At 38.9% G+C, this 22,373-nt stretch overlaps 1 protein-coding gene across 1 annotated transcript in view; it reads right to left on the bottom strand.

Moving 5' to 3' along the window:
* The window catches only part of Ireb2 (iron responsive element binding protein 2), a 36,895-nt gene that overhangs the window by 5,597 nt on the left and 8,925 nt on the right, over positions 1–22,373 (bottom strand). Inside the window, exons 3-10 of the mRNA XM_028785017.1 lie at positions 13,859–14,024; positions 12,932–13,069; positions 11,290–11,508; positions 9,138–9,207; positions 8,433–8,616; positions 7,690–7,829; positions 3,886–4,057; positions 2,513–2,610 (exon numbers count right to left, since the gene is read on the bottom strand). Of these exons, the coding sequence (XP_028640850.1) occupies positions 2,513–2,610; positions 3,886–4,057; positions 7,690–7,829; positions 8,433–8,616; positions 9,138–9,207; positions 11,290–11,508; positions 12,932–13,069; positions 13,859–14,024 (1,187 nt within the window). The remainder of the gene's footprint in view (positions 1–2,512; positions 2,611–3,885; positions 4,058–7,689; positions 7,830–8,432; positions 8,617–9,137; positions 9,208–11,289; positions 11,509–12,931; positions 13,070–13,858; positions 14,025–22,373) is intronic.

Genomic DNA, 22,373 nt, shown 5'->3' with positions numbered 1-22,373 from the left:
ACATAACATCAGAGTTGATGATAGTATATTGCTTGTACTTCAAAAAGCAGAACAGAATGATTATTAGTTCAAAGCCAATTACTTCAAAAACAGAGACAGGATAGGATGACTATGAGTTCAAAGCCATCCTCAACTATATAGTGAGCCAGCCTGGGCTACATAAGGCTGCCCTAAAACAACAAAACCAAAACCATCGTCACAACAGAAGCCTGCACAAGAACCTCTGCTAACCATCAGCTCTGCCTCTGAGTTCTAATCTCAGCCATGCCTGACTCTTAGATCACGAAGTAAATGGTTAGTAAACCTGTCACCTCGTATGTGATGCCTGGTCAACAGAGCATGCTCAGGGAATGTAACAGAGACAGGTTTCCATTCTCTGTGTGGTTTCAGAGGATCTTACTGGCTAGTTTCCTATGAGATGGCTTTGATTTCTTGGTTAAAAAGTCATTATTTTTGTTAAAATCTGTTTCCAATTAGCTATTTATTTCTCTAAACATTAGCATTTCCTTTTGTGCATGTTATGTGGTTAGGTACAGCAAATTTAATAATTCTGATTCATTGGTCTCATCATAGCCAAGACTATTCTGAAGAATCTTACTATATTTAATACATTCAATGGATCCTAGTCTTTGACCTAAATAAATACTGAAGGAATTTTCTTTTAAAGATTTAGTTTTATTTTATATATATGATTATTAGCCAGCACTGTATGTATGTAAACCGTATGTCTAGTACCTGTGAAGGCCAGTAGAGGGGGTCAGAGACATAATGGTTGCTGGAAACCTACCCAGGTCCTCTGAGAAAAGCAGCAAATGCTTTTATCCACTAAATCATCTCTCTAGTCTCAAGAAGTTTCTTTTGAAATCAATGTCTTGATGGATTTTAGCTTTATTCCAACTATTGTCAGTTTACACGGTGAAAGAGGTTTTTAAAAACAAACATGGGCACCCTAAGCAGCCCAGGTTGGCCTTAAACTATGTAGCCCAAACTGGCTTTGAATTTACAATCCTCCTGCTACAGCTTCCGAGTACTGGGATTCCAAGTATGAACGACTATCCTTGGCACAGCTAGGACTTATTTGTGTGAGCATGGTCTTTTACAGTGCTGGCTGACCTTAAACTTACTACGGAGAGCTGAGGATGGAGCTGCACTTCTGATTCTCCTGTCTCCACCTCACTGTAGGTGACTAAGTACTGGAGACTGAAGCCAGGCTTTATGCATGGTAACCACTCTACCAACTGAGATGTATCCCAGCCTCTGGCTAGGATTTTCTAGGAAGTAATCAATTCAATTTTACTTTACCAGTCATTTTTTTTTCAAAATCATAGACAATAGAAGTCAAAGGGAAAAGAAAATGGAAAGAGTTAAAAGATTTTTCCAGAATCTTGTAAATTTGGTTTCTACTTCTTTTATTATGGCTTTCAAGACTCTTCTAAAAAATGCCAGCTATGGTAGCTTACATCTATAATCCTAACATTCAAGAGACTGAGACAGCAGAACAGCTTCATATTTGACCTTATTAAAAACAACCTTTTGAATGCACTCTCTCATATTCTGTTCCTTCCCTCTCTATCTGCCATCTTTTCTGTCTCTATCTCAGTTCTACAAATTAGAAACATAACATCAAAACAAAGTTTCCTACATGGAAATCATTGTGTTCTAGCTTAAGGGAAACATAAGGCTGTAAATATTTAAATTAAATTATATGAGACAGAAACACGCTAAAAAAAAAAAACAAAGCTGGGTGAAAAAAAAAATCCCTGCCCCCCTACAGGTGGGACAGCAAAACCATAATTATACCAAATTGATATCAACTTTCCTGAATGTGAATTCTACCTATGGCACCAAAAATATCCAATAGATAAGAATTGTAAAGTACTTGGAACATTTAAGACCATATAACAATAGAACGATGCAAAATAATCATAAACCAGATGCAGAAAATCATAAAAATTGCAATTTGTGGAACAGTGGGAATATTACAGTGCTGCATCCTGAATCAGAAAAAAATTAAAATTTAGAGTTGATATTTTAATACTTATGAAAAGGCAGACCAGGAGTTGGAGAGATGGTTCGGTGGTTAAGAGGCTACACTCCTCTTTTAGAGGATCCAAGTTCTTTCCCAACACCCATGTTAACTTTAACTCCAGGGGATCTGATGTTCTCTCCTGGCCCCTGTGGGCACCTGGACACATGTATGTACCTGCTCTCATAATTAAATATAAATCAAAATGGTAGATTTTACAAAACATTGCAAAATTTACTACAACCAGAATCTATCTAAACGTCATTATAAAATCAAAATAATGGGTTAGAGATGGACCTTCTTATTAACAGCTATCACTCATTAAGCACAAATTACATTGCAGGAACTGCTCTACAAATTTGCATTTAATCTAAGACCTCTGGGGAGCACACTGCCCAAAGCTACCTAATTAGTAAACGCTTATAAAAAGGATATGCACAAGCACTTATCCTTCTATTCACTCCTAGGTGAGTTACTTGCAAATACCTGAGAATATTCAGGTTCTGAAGAATTCTCATCATTTCTAAACAATTTCACAGCTTTAAGGTATTTTTCCATGAACTCAAGTTTGGTTTTGTCAAAACCTAAAAAAGAGGAACAGCAAAATAAAATGTAGTAAAGAATTCCAAGATCTTGACGACAGCCATGCGAAGCTGCAGTGGTAAACGAAGTCCACTCACTCATGCACCCTTGACTTGCACTTGTCTCTTGTTCTGCTTACCCTCGACAGACACCACTTACCAGTCCTATCTGCATGAGGAAAGCACACGGACACACCACACTAGGCATATATGAGTGGATGTGTTGACAACCCTGAGTCCACAGCTGACATTCATGTGAGTACTCTTCAGAATTCCAGATCCTAGCTTGTGAATTGTGCAGTTGAGGCCCTAGACACAAAGCAGCAACAAGCTCTTCCTGCTGTGCCCTGTCAGAAATCACTGACCCACTGAAACCATGAGGCAATAAATGATTATTATTGGGTTTGTTTTTGATTGGTCAGGACCTTGTGGTCCTACCAGCAAGTGCTCTACCAGAGCTAAACAGCCCTACTACTGTTTTGTAAACCATTCAATTTTAGGCTAGTTTGCTATACAGTTAAAAAAAAAAAAACGTCACCAGTGTCTTAACTCAGGCAAGAATGTAAATAATGAGGTGAAACAGAGCTGGGGTTCAATAAAGCTGGGGTTCAGTTTAACACAGACAGGGTTAAGAGAGAAATGCTCATAAAGACACACCCGAGAGCATTAGTGCTGGCTTCTCAAAAAAGTATTGTTTTGTGCATTTTAAGGGCATCATATAATCTACTGTTTATTGGCTGTTTCATGTAGTCACTCATAATAATATGCCCACAAACAGAAGAACACAGATTCTATCTCTCAAAATGTATCTTTCATTAGGGGTAAATAGCTCAACAGCAGTTTCTTCTGAATGGAAAGGAGACTTACTATTCAGACAATAGAGGTTTTATGAAATATGAAGTATCATTCTGAGGGTGGCTTCTATAGTGATCAGGGTGATCAAAGATCCTTGCCAATAAAGCTACACAAAGATCTTGAACCTGCAACCCTACACTGCTTCTCACTAAAAGATCTCGTTTGCTTGCACCTCTCTCTACTAAGGATAGGCAAGAGGGTTGTTCTTGTAAGAAAAGGGTGACAAGATTATCAGTGGATTAATTCCTTTAACATGCTGTCAGTGGATCACAAGGGACTATGTTTCAAGGCGTTTTTTAGGGACATCAATTGAGTCACTTTTTCAAAATAAAACAGTTTGATAAGTATTCAATAGCATATATGACATAGTAAAGGACTATCAAACAGCTACAGTGGGAATGCAATCATTTTATATTCTCTTACCTGTATGTTCTAAATGTCGTAGTGTCACATTGTCAACAGGGAAAAAGCTGAGGATAGCACCATATTCTGGACACATGTTTGCTATGGTAGTTCTATCGACAATAGATAATTGTGAAACTCCACTTCCAAAGAACTCAACAAACTTTCCAGCCACGCCTACTTGCCTGAGGTGCTTTTAGAGATATGCAAAAACAACACAGTAGAAGCAATGGTAAAATTAGCATGGATTTCTAGAAAAGCCAAAGTCAGATTTTTTTCTATAAAGTTAAATTTTTAACCAATACTAATGATAAGGTCCTTTATTGTATGAAACAAATTCATTCTAGTTTTACTGGTATTTTAAGAAAAGGAGGAGGAGGAGGAAGAAGAGGAGACAGAAGAAGAGGAGGAGGAGGGCATAGTGGCTCACACAGTTAATCTCAGCATCTGGGAGGCAGCGCAGGTAGATCTTCACAACAGCCAGAGCTACATAATGAGACTCTGTGTTAACAACAAAACAAACACTCGAATGCACCAAAAAAAAAAAAAGAAAAAAGGAAGAAGAAAAAAGAAAAAAAGAAAAGAAAAAAACAACCCTCATAATAATATCTTTGAAACCAGAGACTATCTTAGATTCATCAGAATGCCCACATAGCTGGCAGCCCTTTGCTTCCTAATAGCACATAAAACAATTGTGTTCTAACTACTGTTGGCATCCTGTAGTTTAAGAAATAATATACTTATGAGAAAAACTATACAGTGAATTTAAAATTATATGCTGGTGTACACAACTCTAATTATCAGTATTAACTTAAATATTTATAGCAACATTATTCTAGGTAAATTCAGTTTGGTCAGATTTAATACATGGTTTAAAGTAAATTCCTCTGAAAATCATTCATTCCTACCAAGTAACTGAAACAACTTTTCGTCTTTGGTTTTTTTGGTTTTTCGAGACAGGGTTTCTCTGTGTATCCCTGGCTGTCCTGGAACTCACTCTGTAGACCAGGCTAGCCTTGAACTCTCGAACTCAGAAATCCGCCTGCCTCTGCCTCCCAAGTGCTGGGATTAAAGGCGTGCACCACCACCGAGCAGCTAATCTTTGGGGTTTTAATTACTTATTTTTACTTTGCATGTGTTGATGTTTTTGTTTGCATGGATATTTATGCACCACTTTCGTGCTCACTGACTGTAGTAGCCAGACGAGGGTGTTGAATGTCCTGGAACTGGACTCCAGGCTTCTGATCTTAGTTTTTAAGGATAAAAAGAAAAATAGGGGGAGCTGGAGAAATGGTTCAGTGGTTAAGAGTATATACTCCTTTTCCAGAGTACCTGAGTTTGGCTCCCAGCACCCATGTTAGGTGGCTCACAATGGTCTTTTAACTCCAACTCCAAAGGGGCCAGAGACCCTTTCCTCGCCAGTATGGGCATCTTATTCATGACCACAAAGGCATACATGGATACAGACATATACATAATTAAAATAATAATGCAAAAATTAAAAGACTTGAAAAAGAAAGGAAAAATAGATTAGGCCAAGTGTTGTCTTTATCAAGTTAATGAAGTGTCATAATATGTATCTGGGAAAATAACATGGTTAATCCTAAAAATACCATAAAAAGAACAGGTCCTCAACAGAGAAGAAATATATCCAATGAATACATATAATGGATAAATATTATCTCACGATAACCTGCTAACCACACAAATAGTAATACTGTTAAAACAGCCATAAAAATCTGAAAGCAGTGTGTTTTTAGGATGTCTAAAGAACTAGTTTCTTTAAAATCAAAATAGCACACACTTCTTCTGCTAGGGGTAAACTGTGCATTTTTCAACTGAACTTTGTGATCTTTGTTACCAAGTACTGAATTAATCATCTTACTATGATGTCAAGTTTTTCCAGCTAGGGAAAATAATCATTATTACTACTGAGGAACTGGCACGATTGTTTCACCTTGTGGAGATGCTTCAGTCACCACACCAGTAATTTAACCAAAACTGCAGAGAAGCAATCCACATTGGAATTGTGTGTGAAACATGTTTCAAGTGCAAGTATTTTTTAAAAATGGAACTTAAAGTTAGTGAAAAATAGAAAAATTAGGGCTGTAATGTTAGAACGCATTATTCACTATGAGCATATGCAGCTAGTGTTTTTTCCCCCAAGTTCCAAGAAAGCTACATACTACCTCAAAATACTGTTAAAGCTAACAGTGGAAAAGTCTGACACTATCAAATTTCTACTATTCATGTTTTAAAACATTATCTAGTCATGGTTTTGAAAGAGACTTTCTTTAAAGAAAAAACTGGGGAGGAGGGCCAGATAGTCCAGGGTGTCCAATATAAGTCACGGCATACATGCACACATACAAAAAAATTTAAATATATAAGTATAAAAAAAGGCTTTTTAAAAGTGGAGGCAGGGCTGGGCTAGAGAGAAGACTCTAAAGTTAAGAGCACTGACTGCCCTTCCAGAGGTCCTTAGTTCAATTCCCAGGAACCACATGGTGGCTCACAACCATCTGTAATGGGATCTGATGCCCTCTTCTGGTGCCTGAAGCAGCTACAGTGTACTCATGTATGGAAAACAAACAAAGAAATAAACAAACAAACCTTAAAAAAAGAAAAAGAAAAAGAAAACCCTGGGAGTAGGGACTAGAGAAAGAGCAGTTGGTAAAATAGTAAAAGTTCTTAAGCACAGGGCCTCACCTTGATATCCAGAACCTTAGTTCAAAATGTCAAGCATGGCAACAGTGCTGGAAAGGCAGACAGGCAGGTCCCTAGCTAGCTAGCACAGCCTAACTTGAAGAGATTCAGACCCAGGCCCAAGCCAGTGAGAGATTCTGTGTCCAAACAAAGGCATCAACAGAACACAGTGTTGCATGCCCTCTACCGGCACTTGCACATCCATGAACATGGATATACACATGCAAATGCACATAACAAAATTCTTTTCTGGAGGATGGCCTCTTATCTCATGATCTTCCTGTCTCAGTCTCTTGAGTGCTAGGATTATAGACATGTGCCACCATACTTGGCTTCTTAATTAAATACTCTAATAACATTTTGTTGTTTTACAAGACAGGGTCTCTCTATGTAGTCCCAACTGTCCTGGAACTTGCTATATAGAACAGACCAGCCAGCTTCCAAGTCACAGAGATCTGCCTCCTGTGTGCTGAGATTAAAGGAATGTGTTACCACCCCGAGTGTAAACCTAACATTCTTTTATTCTTTTGAGACAGGGTTTCTCTGTGTAGCCTTGCTGCCCTAGAACTCACTCTACAGACCAAGCTGGTGTATGCCACAAAGAGTTTGGGTGTGCTGGGAGAGTCCTGGGAGTAAAGGCAGGCACCACCACTCTCCTACTCCCCACTCCAGCTGAAGAGTAACATTGTAAATATCCATGCGGTCAAGTGATTTATTGAGGCAATAATACCTGTTAAGGGCATGGACTCCTGGGTCAGAAGCCTGAGTCTACTACTTAGTATTTAGCTGTGCTCCTCCTCTGATAAATGATTAGGCTGCACGTATTTTATTTTGGATTAAAATAATTGCAATAGTAACTACTTCATAAGCTTGTAGTGAGGTTTTCTGATAAATGTGTTGACAAGTTACAAGTACGCAATGATCTTTTTTTTTTGTTGTTCCAAGTATATATTATATGTTACATTTGTTATAGTTACTATGACTTTAGGAAACAGGTAATAATGTGAGAACTAAGGATAGAGGCATAATTCCCAACCCCTTAAATCTCTTGTGGGGCTGCTCCACTTACATAAAGATGTTCAAAAAGTAAGTCATGGAACAACCATAATTTGAGCTTACCTTTGTAATGCCGAGGACAATATCTATGGATGTAACAAAAGCATTGGATGACCCAGTTAGCTCACATCCAACCACCTCTGGTAAAGTAAGAGTAACTGGCAGACCAAGCATAACTGCCTCTGTCTCAATGCCTCCAACTCCTGTTGAGAAGGACAAGTGTATCAGCGCAACTTAAATTAGCCATGTGCCTTTAAAAATCTCCCATGTTTCGTGAGTGTGACTTACATAGCATCTTACAAGGAACATATTTTCACTGTGGACCTTGAACCTGAACCTCTTTAAAAGGATGACTCCACTTACATTATTAAGATAACTCGTATTTTAACCTTATATTAAATTTAATGAGTATTTTCTGAGTATGTTACGCACTATTCGATGAGCAACAAACATCTATATCTACCTTAGTCTAATAAATGGAATCCAAGACGGAAAAAACCCAACAGTTATAATACTCTATAAAAAAAAATTAGAGTAGGATACTCTTAAATTGGTGAGAAGGATTAGGGATTTCAAGAAGCAACTGGGCTTAATCTTAAATAGCTATTAATATTAGTGACATTTCAGAAATAGGGATAATGGGCCTGGAGTGGTGCTGTCAGGACACTGGGCAAATGTTTTTTCATAAATCACCTTTACTATATAATATACAAACTCTTAAATTGGTTTGTTGCTTCAAAAAGGCTATCTGTCCCCTGATGTTTTTGGTATCTCTTCTTAAAAAGAAATGAAATATACTTACTTACCCCACCCAAGAATCCCCAATCCATTCACCATGGTTATATGAGAATCTGTGCCAACTACGCTGTCTGGGAAGAGTAGGTCCGTTTCTTCAAAAACTACTCTTGATAAATATTCTAAGTTCACTTGATGAGCCATTCCAGTTCCAGGAGGGATGACTGCCACATTCTTAAAGGCTCCTGAGCTCCACTAGATTTTGTTTGGATTGAAGAGACATGGTGTTACTAGTGCATTGTGTAACTTTGTATTCATAATCAAGATACAAATAATAATTGACACTAAAATATAGCCAACTCCAAGTTTATAAGAAATACTAAAAATACACAGATACTGAGCATTATACACATTAAAACCCAAATGAAGCTAGGCATAGCTGTGTACCTATAATCCCAGCAGTAAGGAAGCTGGAGGCAGGAGAGATTAGTTCAAGGCCGTTCTCAACTATTTATCAAGCTCTAGGACAGGAACTGCTCTAAAATTTAAGGAAAGCCAAGGAACGAGATTATCCATGGCTCATGTAAAATACAGCCACTGATTTCATTATTATTTATTATTGTTGGTTAAATATGCCAAATATGAGGTTTCCAATAATTTGGTACAAGAAAGTCCCATGACTATAAAGCTTTCGCTAATGACAAGTCTAAATCTAAAAACTTTACAGAATCAGTATTTTATAAATGCTAATCAAGAATTCCACAAATCATGCATACCTTGAAAAATTGAAGCCTCTCTCGATTTCTGCCAAATTCTACTTCTTGATTTTTTAACACTGTCTCAGGTCTAAAAGGATGAAACGCTGGTATTAAATACATGTATTACTAAAAAAAAATCATTTGTCTTGTGTCAAGTCTTCACTGTCAACATTAAAAAAAAAATCTCTGTAAGAATTTCTCAGGTGTTTTTTTTTTTTTTCAGAAGTATTTTCTTTCTCATCAAGAAAGCTATTTCTGCCTTACACAGCATGCAAGACAAATACAGAACTATTATTTTACTGAGTATAACAAGTCAGCATCCACTGAGTGCTCAGTCTGCTGTGGGAAGCCAGTCAGACCACAATGGAGGTAAGCAAGCCGTGCTGGAAGGAAAGGGACAGTGAGTTTCTTTCATCAGTGAGTTGCACTTTCACCCCTGTGGTTCTTGTACCACGTAAAACAAGGGAATGAACACCACTGACATACTGAACATCGCCTTATAATTTACAGAGACCTCTTCACAAAGTCTTTTGTTCAACTCACTGAAAACGGAAACCTCTGCTTCATGTTTAAGTAGATTATGTGGGTTATAAATACAGCTTACAGAAACTTAGTATTTAAAACTGCCTAAGTTATTTACTTCACCTAACAGCTGGTGACTTTTCTAGAGTTATCAATAGAAGTTAATAATTGTATGTAACCTGGGTTCTAAAAATTATAATTCTTTGTGAACTTTTTAAAAAGCAAAGCTTATTTTAATAATTCACAGCAAGTGAATTTTGTAGCCACAACATATTGTAGAGGCTTTACCCCACCCTTAGAGAACAGTATTCTAAAGTCACTACTATTAGCTCACAGCACTTGGTGCTACAAAATGTCTTTTGTGTGTTAGATTATAACATGCTTTCAAAATTAGACTGCTGCCAGGGGCCAGACAGTCAACTTCCAACGATCTAACTCTTGCAATGGTCCCAGGTTAAGTTCTCAGCACCTACATGGCATCTCACAACCATCTGAAACTACAGTTCTAGGAAATCTGTCTGGTACCCTCTTCTGGCTTCTGAGAGTTCCTGCATATACATTGGGCATTGAAACTCATGCAGGTAAATGCATATTATATATTAAATAAATAAGTTTTCTTAGTCATTCTGAGTCAGTAAGTATTATCAGAATGTTACTTTGTATATATGCTGCTCTCCCAAGTCAACACACACTTAATAATCAGGAAAAATGGTTATTAAGAGTAAGGAGTTACTAGCCGGGCAGTGATGGCGCACGCCTTTAATCCCAGCACTCGGGAGACAGAGGCAGACGGATTTCTGAGTTCGAGGCCAGCCTGGTCTACAGAGTGAGTTCCAGGACAGGCAGAGCTACACAGAGAAACCCTGTCTCGAAAACAAAACAAAACAAAACAAAACAAAACAAAACAAAAACAAAACAAAACAAAAGAATACGGAGTTATTTCATAAAACTGTTGGAGCTGTATAACAAAATTGTCGGGGTACATTTTATATTTAATCCCTAGGAAGGGCATAGGTTATCACTATAATCTAAAGTCTTATAGAAATACTAAGCAAAGATTTTAGAAATAGAACTTCAAAGACTCAATTCAAAGACAAACTTACTGTATCATTTGGCATTTATCATGCAGATGTGTGAATACTTTTCTTAGCAATTTAAAACTTTAAATATTAAATACATCTTAAAACAAAAGTGTATTTATCTACTACATGTTTTTATTTAACTTTTCTGTGTATGTGCATGAATATATGTCTGTGCCCCACATACGTTCATGAGCCTGCAGAGGAGACTGTGGTGAGCCGCCATGGACTCTGGGAATTAAATCCCAGTCCTCTGCAAGAGGAAGAAGTACTGTTAACTATCAAACCATCTCTCCAGTTCTGTTTACTAAAATTTTTAAAAAGCTGATAACTGAGCAAGAGGGCAAAGCTTTCTAACTTTATAGCAGGCAAGAATGGTGGCACACATTTTTAATGACAACACCTGGAAGGCTGCGGCAGGAAGAGTATCTAGCATTCCAGGACAGCCTCGATATAGAAGGCATATTAGAATGTAGCTGTGAAAGTAATACAACAGTAATCAGAAAATGTGATTTTCTTAATTGAAAAATAATCTGGGACTGAAACTATTAACAGAAATAATGTCATACTCAGGCACTGGTTGCAAATGAAAAGGACACAGGACAGGAGTATTCTCAATCTGTGAGGAAAATGTTCCTGAGTTCCGGCTTAGTTCTCCAGCATCACACGCTCCCCGGCAGGCAGTCTGGCCTCGACAGAGAAGCTTCTTAGGCTGCACTTTAAGTGGCGAGAGCTTTCCTGCTTTCTGTGGGTCACCACCTCCAGGATTTGGTGCATTCTGTATTGCACTATTATTTCAAAAAGGAAACAAAGTAATAATTTACAAGTGACAAAAACTTTAACTTAAAAACAATTCACATCATCAAGACTATCTGGAAGTGAAAGCTGCTCAACTTCCATAAAGTTGGACAGTGGCAGTCACTGCAATCCCAGTGCTTGGAAGTCACGAGGACTGACAGGAACAAGGCTAACCTTGGCCACACAATGACATACTGTCTCAACTCTCTCAACCACCCCAAATTGAAGTAGTTTTTACTCAGGAGAGTGAAAACATAATCCTAAATACCCCATGTAATCACACACCTCTCTGCCACCCCATAGACGTGAATTTCTTTTAATGTGATATGCAAAAGAAGGAAAGATGAGTTTGATAAATATTTTAAATTTTTAGATAGAATCTCACTATGTAGGCTTGGCTGACCTGAATACCTTATGTAGAGCAGGCTGGTCTTGAATTCAGATCCACCCTGTCTCTGCCTCCTGAGTGTCATGATTAAAGCCAGATCTGGTATTATTTTACATGCTCCATACCAATGTGAAAACTTTTGAGAAAGTAAACTACACTTTTTTTTCAACGTAATAACTTAAAGAACATAGATATTTAAAAAAAAATGGTATTGACTCTCTCAAGAGTTAAGATAAATTCCAACTATCATTCCACAACTCTGGAGAGATGGCTCAGTGGTTAAGGGCACTGACTGCTCTTCCTGAGGTACTGAGTTCAATTCCCAGCAACCACATGGTGGCTCACAACCATCTGTAATGAGATCTGATGCCCTCTTTTGGTGTGTTTGAAGACAGCTACAGTGTATTCACATATATAAAATAAAAATAAACCTTAAAAAAAAATCATTCCACAACTCTATGGAGTGAAAATGAAGACAAACGGCAGAGACCAGAAAGCTGATCTAGTCTGCCCTTTGTCAGTGGAAGGAGAGCAAAGCTTTAACGGACTCAGCATTTCCAATAAGTAGTTAGAGACAAATCGTTAGATTTGCTCTAAAAGGTAAGTAAACTAAAAAATCAAAACAGAACTGAAGCCACTGTGATGGTGCACACCTGTAATCCCAGCCCTGGGAAGAAGAGGTAGTTTATAAATAGGTTCAAGACCAATCACAGCTAAACAGCAATATCCTGACTCAAGAGAGAGAGGGAGAGAGAACTTAATTCAGATATTCATTCCAAAAGGCAAGTTATAAGCCTACTTCTATCAAACACAGTAACAGAAATACACAAATATGAAAGGAGCATTAAACTCAAAATAAGTACAGAAAATTACAGCAATCCACGAGTTCCTCTGGTTTTTCTTTAATGTGCTAGTCAGTAAAGCACAACAGGCTTTACTCTGGCCAGAAGCGCTATCCCTACATCCACACTACCCACTTCCAGTTAACGAGTGCTATGTCCTCATACACGTCTGTATTGCAGTACCATTTACTGAAGTCAATCTGTAAAGAGTGGTCAACTGTGAGATCTGTTGGACAGACAGGATGGACTTTCGTAGGATCACCTCCAAGAGTTTTCACTGCCTCCCTCATAGCAGCAAAATCCACCATTGCTGGTATTCCACTAAAAAATAAAGAACAGTCAAGTTATAGGTCTAATTTCTTAATACTCACTTGCTTCCATTCTTAAAAAACTATTTCTTTTTTATTTTTGATTATTTTGATAATGATATAGTTAGATGTACTCCCGGTTTTGTAAAAATTAACACTAAATAGTATCCAAGAACTTCAGTGGTCAGGAGTAGAACTGCCAAAAACAATAGAAGAAATGATTTTTTGGAGGTATAAATGAACACCAGAATTGGCTGTGCAAATCCTCCTCTAGGTCCTTCTCCCACAGTCCTTGCAGATCTCAAAAGGCTATTCATAACAGCCTTTCCCATTGTACATTCATCCGAGAGAGTGTGTGACTGTGTCTGTATTTTAGACAAACATGTACCATATGACTTCAATATTCTTCATACCAAAGATATAAGGCAAATAGGACACAGTACTGATTACAGAACAGTAACATATGTACTAAGCAGCAACATATTGGAGATGCCATACATTAGTGGTCAGTGGCACATAAGGCTTGTATGGTTATGAGTGGATGAGGGGGTGCTCTCTTCCAACATTCATTAATATCTCATAAACAGCCAGCAGAACAAGAAGGGTCAGTCTTTTAGGATACTGTAAAGAATCTGGATTTTATTCTGTGATGGAAGGCAATATATGTGGAAGAATGAATGGTAACTTTAGATTTTTAACCAAGTCATCCCATACTGGGGACTCCACATGTGGGAACAAGGCCATCAAGTTAGAGACTATTGCACTGTCAATATAAGTAATGTAAAATGATGCTGTCACTCACGTGAAATCTTGAAGAACAACACGGGCGGGGAAAAAGGGCACTTCAACATTGCTCTGTTTGGTTTTCCAGTCCAAAATGTTCATAACATCTTCCTTTTTCATTAAAAAGCCATCACAATTTCGTACAGCAGCTTCCAATAGGACCCGTATTGAATAAGGCAGAATATCTGATTCAAGATAAAATATTACTATAAACAAGAAGTTATGTCTACACACCGTAAAAAGTACAACAGTATAAATACATATTGAAAAGCATGGAATATTGATACAGTAATGAAGACAACCCTATTGTCCCGGTTATGTCTCAATTGGGAATTTGACACAGCCTGGGGTGATCAGTTGAGGTACTGCCTAGATCAGGTTAGCCCGTGGGCATGCATATTGGGGATTGTCTGATTACCAATTGGTGTAGGAGGATCCAGGTCACTGTGGACAGTCAGTCTTGGGCTGGAGAAGACAGTGAGCCAGAGAACATGCCAGAAAGCCATGGTCCTCCACAGCATTGCTTCAAGTTCCTGCCTGAGTTCCCATCCTAAACTATGGGCTGTGTAAGATGAAACAAACCTTTCCTTCCCTAAGTTACTTTCAGGCATGGCAGTTGTCAAAGCAACAGAATAAGATTAGAACGCCTGTTACACTTTAAGATGGAAGCACCACTCACACAGAGTGACCTGGAAGGAGGGTAAAGCACTCTCATCCTGTCAGTAATGACTCTAGTGACACACTTCCTCCAGCAATGCTGCACCACTTCCCTAAACAGTGGTAAAACTGGGAACTGAGTGTTCAAGTAACTGAGCCTATAGGGAGACACTACTCCCTCAAATACCACTACGCACAGGAAATAAACACATAGATACTTTTTTTTCTTTAATTGCAATGTTGGGCCAGGCATGGTAGCACAGGCTTTTAATCCCAGTACTTGGGAGGCAGAGGCAGGCCTCTATGAGGCCAGCCTGGTTTACAGAGTGAGTTCCAAGACAGCCTGGGCTACAGAGAGAAACCCAGCCTTGAAAACACAAAAATAAAAAACAAACAAAACAAAAATGTAATGTTTATAATCCACAAGAGCCAAAAGGAAGGCGCCAAACCTACATAATTTTGAACAGTATGAAGTGTATACAGAAATCTGGTTAAGGACTAAGCAGACCAAGCACCCGGACCACCTAGAGCTTTCTAAGTGGGTACAGTAGAAGCTGGACAACTATGAAGCACAGCTTCAAAATTCCAAGTCAAAATTATTTTCAGTCCTGAAATTTATATACATTCATTTTATTCCCTTGGTATCTTCCTTTCTTAAGAAGTTTGTGAAAGACATGTTCTATAAAACAAATATAAACAAAAATATGAAGACTAGAAAGTAGCTTCCAACACAGGTGGAAGGGTAAAGAGACTCAGGGCACTGGCTGATAGGGACAGTGTAACCAGTTCTCACTCAACTGGAGTCTAGATGCAGTGCTGCTAAGAAAAGGGGTGTAGGGAAGATGACAGGTTCCTTGATTATCCCATCAGGAGTATAGACCTGGAAACCAGACATACTGATTATGGGTAAGGACATAGAAAACTTCCTCCTCTCAGACTCCTTTGTTCTTTCATCCTGTCTAAAACACCAACTCTGACGCTAAGTTTTCTCCAAGTTGAAACACTACCTCCTTGCGGGGAAGTGAAGCTTGGAAGAACGAGGAAGCGTATGAGGCTCACCACACTCGATCGATTGGTTGATGAGACACACAACCAAAGCAAAGCAGGCTGAACCTGAGGCATACCTGGTGAAGGTTCCAAGATGGCTAGCCTTCTCTACATGTTATGAGAAGAGTATGCCTCTTTGATAAATATGGTCTGAAAAGTACAGGGATAACCTCAAATGGATGATCAGTTACAAAATATATTGCAGTCCCTGAAAATAGCTCATACTGAAATGTGAACAAAAGCAGATTGTTGCAGTTGTAGGGGCTTCATACCTCAAGCTCAACTGTCTGCATGAAAGAACTTGACCATTTACTATTTTAACTAGAAAAAAAAAAAACATATAGATAGTATTCTCCACATTAGCCAGACTTGAAAGGAAGATGAAAAAAGGGAAGAAAAAAAGAGAAGATGAGAGGATGGCATGCCATTCCTTATAGCTGGCAAGAAGCATAAGGGAAGCAGAATATAATTAAGATCTGTGCTACAAAAAAAACCCTTTCTGGGATCCGAAGACTTGGAACCCATGGGAAGAACCAATCTGACAGTGGGGAGGAAGAGAATGAGACAGAAATTAATAAAAGATACCCCTTAGGTCTGACTGACCTTTAGAGGAAGGAAAAGCCATGATTCGATAGACAGACAGTGGCCTTACTAATGGCCCAGTAAAGGAAACTATATAACCAGGGAATACTTAAGTCTATGAGCTTCCTTGAACTAAGAAAGACTTTTTAGGAGCTGGAGAGATGGTTTAGTAGTTAAGAAAGACTTTTTAAGCAAATGAAAGAATTGCTCACAGCCTGGCTTTTGAGGCTGTGGGACATGGATGTGGGTGGTGGCAACGTGAGTGCCATAGAGGCAAAGTAGCTGAGTAACAAAACTACGCATCTTGAAACAGAAGCTGCATAATCCGAGGTTCTAACAGAAATGCAGTGGTTTGAATAGGTTTGGCCTCCACAGACTCATGTACATGAATGCCTGGCACATAGGAAGTAGCACTATTAGAACATGTGGCACTGTTAAGAGTAGGTGTGGTCTTGTTCAAGTAAGTGTGTCACTGTAGGGGTGGGCTTTGAGGTCTCCTATGCTCAAGCTATACACCCAAGGTGGCACACAGTCTACTGCTGCCTTCAGATCAAGATATAGAACTCTCATCTCCTTCTCCAGCACCATGTCTGCCTGTTTCCCATATTGAGTCCATGATAATGAACGAAACCTCTTAAATTGTAAGCTAGTCCCAATTAAATGTTTTCCTTTATAAAAGTTGCCATGGTCATGGTGTCTCTCCACAGCAATAAAACCCAAACTAAGACAATAAGGAAAATCAATCTCCAGTGGATTTACTAATATAAACCATGAAAGGTATTTATTAATACACTGTGATATGTCAGTCTCATGTGTAAGAGCCCCTGGAAGCAATAAAGAAAGGACAGCCATTACTATAAGAACTAGACTTCTGAGTGGCAGTGTATGATGTTCAGCTCTCTAGGCCTGATAAAATTGTGCACACAGATAGTTAGGAAAATGAAGTTTCAGTGGCTTTGCTGAGTTCTATAGTAAGATGTAGTCTTTAGGAAATAGAAGGGGCTCTAGAGAACATTAATGACTTAGACACACAAATTAGGTTTATAAAGTGCTAAAGAAATCAAGGGATGATAAAGAAGGATAAAGCAGATAAAGGGGCCTCTCGAGGCCCAGCTTTGAACAGAGCTGGTATTCCTAGGGGAAAAATCTAACAAGAAACCAAACAGTGCTTGTAAGCCTCTGGAAGACTTTAAAACCAGAGCAACAATTCATCAAGGGGTAGGGGTACCCATGAGAAAACAACGTTCATCTTAAGGGTGGGTAGTTATTCTCCATACCCTGAGCGTACTTCAATTGCTTAAGTTGACTGTAGAGTATACTGGGGAAGGGAGACTGCTTGAGGGTTCAACTCTGGCAGAAAGACTAAGCTCCATTTCCTTGGGCAGGACGAACAGCAAAACCCAACATCATCTAGTTCATGAGGTATGGGGAGATGTAGTAACCCAATGACAACATCCCAAGATGTAAAAGCACATGGCTAATGAAGAATAACTGGATTACAGAAAGCCAGACAAGTTGGCTCTCATCCACAATGCAGAAGCTAGAGGCAAACTGTCATTTTTTTGGAAAGATACAGGTAGGCCTTAAGAGATCCTGTCCATCGTCTGATTATACTTGTGTATGTATGTGTGTGTGTATAATATACATAACACACACACACACATATAAAATTACATAATGCTAAGCACCTTATAGTTTTGGAAAAACATTGGGAAGAACAGTAAATCAGCAGTTAGAGTTTGAAGAAACCCTATGAGGATTGGGGGTGGGGGAAGAGATATCCAGAAACCATTATTATATACAAACATGTCAAGGGCAAGTTACCTCCCTATAAAGTGCTGGTCAGCCAAGCCCAAGCCATAAAAGCTACTACCACAGCTACTGGTTACATGCCAGAAATGGACAAAACTGTCACTGACATACCCGCTTGGGCATGGACTCTGACCACTGTTCAATGAATATGTCACTAGTAAATAGTGGCACTGATTTCTGATTTGATTTAAAGCCCACTCCATAAGCAAGGGCCTATGTTTGGTCTGTAAGCCAGGACCTGTGGCTAAGAGGCCATAAGCTCTGGTAGGAAGGCTGCTGCTACTGTTTTAAAAACAGATGTTCTGTGCCTGTAAACTGCCCCCTAGACATTTGTATTTACTACTTCTGTCAGTTACAGAGGGAATCCTTTTAAATTTTTTGCAGTAGGTGGTGGTTACTGTAGGGACTCAACCAGTCAAATTGCCAAGAGTAAGTGACTATTCCTATAGCATAGTGGCCCAATGCTAAGCTATAAATAGGAGAAAATGAGACATCCACATTACACCCTCCATCTCCACCTAAGACCAGGAAATATTGCTACAGAGAGACTGGAAAGAATGCAAGAGCAGGAGGAAGAGATAAAAGTATTATGTAGCTGTAGCCTTCATAATGAATGAAACATTCTCTCCTGGAAAGAGGCTCAGAAGACTTAGGAAGGGAACAAAGACCCTTCCTATAAGCAGTAAACAATTGCTGGAAGACAGGAGGCACTTCAGCAGCTTTTATGAGCATCCCTGTCCCTGTAACTCAAATAACCCCCTGGTTCACCAAACCTAACTGGAGTAGAACTGTCTCTCTGGTCTGTGGCCAGTACCCTATCTGGAGTGAAGAGGCATTTGTTTAAGTTTCCCAAGGAAAAGTCACATAACACTTAGCTTTTCAGCATTTTCAGTTGTCTGCATCACTTCTTTAATTCAAGAATTGCTAATTTAAACAAAATTGAGACTTATTTTCCATATCTTATATTCTTTACCCTTTCCAAGTGAGCAATTAAAATTTTTCAGCCAATGTGACAAGTTTTACAATTAGCATCATTAATGAGTTTTAGAACAATTCCATAAACTTTCCTCATGCCTGTTTAGTGTTAATCCTCATACCTGTCTCTCCAACCCCAGGACCCCGACAAGTATTTCTAGTCTTCATCTTTTCTAGACAGATGGAATAATACAAAAACATCTTTTGTGTCTGCCTTCCTTTCTTTTCATTGAACTTGCTTTTACAGTTCATCCCTACTATATTATATATCTCTAACAGTTAATTTTCTTTTATTAAATTACATTACACACCAAATTGTGCTTTAGTTTACCAACTGGAGGATAATTATTTAAGTCATACAATTTTTACCTCTGTGAACAATACTTCCTAATATTACACACTTTGATTTTTCTTGGGTAGATAGATAAGAATACTATGTACAGGGCTTGGCAGTTAAGAGTACTGAGTTCAACTCCTAGCACCCAGTCTGTAATTCATGACTGTCTGTGACTCCAACTCCAGGGGATCAACACCCTCCTCTGGCCTTCACAGGCACCAGGCACACACATGGTGCACAGACATACAAGTAGGCGAAATACCCAAAAACATAAAATAATAATTAAAACATAAATATTTTTTAAAAGAATAATATGTATATACAATAGTTAGATCACACAATAAATTTATGCTTAACCATTTGTTCATTCATTTACTGGTGCTAAAGAGGGTTGAAACCTGGTACTTCTATGTACTAAGCAAATATGCTACCACTGAGCTACATTCCCAAACCCCTAACGTTTTAAGAAACAGTCCAACTAGTTTTCTAAATAGTGATATCCTTTTGTATTCCCATAAGTAATGAATGCAGTTTCTGTATCTCCATATTCTCCCTAGTACTCATTTTTGTCTTTGACATCATACCTACTATACCTAGTTAAGAGTTCTAATAGCCTCTCAGCAAGTCAAAGTTAACAATTTCCTCCAAGAAACAACTGACTCACACATCTTAGCTCTCTGCAATTTTCTCCCTAGCATGTCATTTAAAGACAATTTTCTATGCTTTCTAAATGATTTGCCAAGAGCCACTAGTTCTCTTTGTTTCAAGCTACACTCATGAAGATGGCTGTGACTTCCCTTTGTAGTAGTGGTTCTCAACCTGTACGTCATGAGCCCTTTAGCAAACTTCTATCCCTAAAAATACTTAAATTCATAATAGTACCAAATTATAGTTATGAAATAGCAAAAAAATAATTTTATGATTGGAGGTCACCACAACATGAGAAGCTGTGTTAAAGGGAAGACTAGGAAGATTGAAAACCACTGCTTTAGAGCAAAGAGTAGACCTGCTTACTGCCCATTTTAAAGATTCAGGTTCGATGGCTCAGTGATTAAGAGCACTGACTGCTCTTCCACAAGTCCTGAGTTCAATTCCCAGCACCCACATGGTGGCTCACAACCATCTGTAACGGGATCCGGTGCCCTCTTCTGATGTTTCTGAAGACAGCTACAGTGTACTCATATACATTAAATAAATAAATAAATAAATAAATAAACAAATAAATCTTTTAAAAAAGTATTAAAAAAAAAAAGATTCAGGTTCCACTAGATCTCAGTTTCATACAACCAGCCTGTATTACAGGTATTATGCGGGTCTATTTGACATCAATATGTTAGGAAACCACTGTAGATGTAATCAACTCCTTAACCAATCTTTAAATTTAGCAGTTCTTATTTAGGCTTTCCCTAGAGGTCCTAGCTGCTCCTGTGGCTTCGATCATATTTATCTACCACCTTACAAACACACTCTTGCATGATCTAACCCATTCGACTCCACCAATAATCCAAAAATATTTTCTGTAGACCAGATTGGTCTTAGCTCTAAGCTTCAGAACTACATGCCTAGTTGCCTCCTGAAAACCCACTCTTAAGTTCCCACTCAAGTGATTTACCCTTTGGGCTGGCCGCTTACTGCTACCTCTGCTTTTATCACTATCAACTATTCAGACAGCTATAGCAACACAGCATCACATCGGGGCCTGGGCACAAGTCTGTAAACTCAGCTACCCAGGAGGCTGAGGCAGGCCTGTCCAGGCTAGAGTTGAGTATGGTCAACTTACTGAGATCCTAACTCAAAAAAATGAAGGAGGGGTAGAAGTGAAAGTTCAGTGTGTGCTTGCCTAGCATGCTCAAGGTCTTAGGTTCAATTCCCAATACAAGTTTTTTTTTGTTGTTGTTGTTTTTTTTCTTTCGAGACAGGGTTTCTCTGTGTAGCCCTGGCTGTCCTGGAACTCACTCTGTAGACCAGGCTGGCCTCGAACTCAGAAATCCACCTGCCTCTGCCTCCCAAGTGCTGGGATTAAAGGCGTGCGCGCCACCACCGCCCGGCCGGCCCAATACAAGTTTTAAATAGAAGCATTGTTCTTTTCTTTTTTATCTTTTCAGTTTTTCAAGACAGGATTTCTCTGTGTAACAGCCCTGACTGTCCTGGAACTCTATTTATAGACCAGGATTTGAAGACAAACTCACAGAGACTCACCTGCTTCTGACTCCTGAATGCTAAGACCAACAGTGTGGACCACCATGCCCAGATCTGAAGCAGTGTTCTTGTCACATCGTTTTATCTATTATCACCATTCAGAGTCCAAACTCTTAACAACCTTTATGCCTGAACTACACTAGTGCTTTCAAAATGTGGTCCCAGGACTCCTGAGATTCCGAAATCCTTTCAAAAAACCTGAGGTTAACTGAGACACTGTTTTGTTTTTTCCCTTGTTAACATTTTGATCTTTCCAGTGATTTTTTAAAATTTATTGTTGGGAGTAGGGGGAGGGAATATATGTGCCCCAATATGATCATGGAGGTAAGGAGACAGCTTGCAGAAGCTGGTTCTCTCCTTGCACCATGTGGAACCCAGGGATCAAAACTAAGGTCATTAGGCTTGACAGCAGGTACTTTAACTGAGGCATTCAGCATGCCCCTCACTCCCTCCCCCGCCCCCAAAAGGCTTAAAACCAACAGTGAAGCTAGACTTAACAGCTCATGCCTATCATACCAACACTTATGAAACTGAAAATTTTCCTTGAGTTCAAAGCTAGCCTACACTAGAATGAGATACCCGCTTCGATCTCAAAACAGTAATAGAATAAAAGCCAAAACTGAGAGCTTGATGACTCAGGGAGTGGCACCAAATGTATGTATGTATGTATGTATGTATGTATGTATGTATGTATGTATGTATGAATGAATGATTTATCACACAGAAGACCAGTTTCACCGGGCAGTGGTGGCACATGCCTTTAATCCCAGCACTTGGGAGGCAGAGGCAGGCGGATTTCTGAGTTCGAGGCCAGCCTGGTCTACAGAGTGAGTTCCAGGACAGCCAGGGCTACAAAGAGAAACCCTGTCTCAAAAAACAAAACAAAACAAAACAAAACAAAACAAAACAAAACAAAACAAAACAA

This window comes from Grammomys surdaster, unplaced genomic scaffold (assembly GCF_004785775.1).
Source record: "Grammomys surdaster isolate TR1022 unplaced genomic scaffold, NIH_TR_1.0 125076, whole genome shotgun sequence".
In the NCBI taxonomy this organism is placed as follows: domain Eukaryota; kingdom Metazoa; phylum Chordata; class Mammalia; order Rodentia; family Muridae; genus Grammomys; species Grammomys surdaster.
This window is presented reverse-complemented; position numbering and strand designations above follow the sequence as displayed.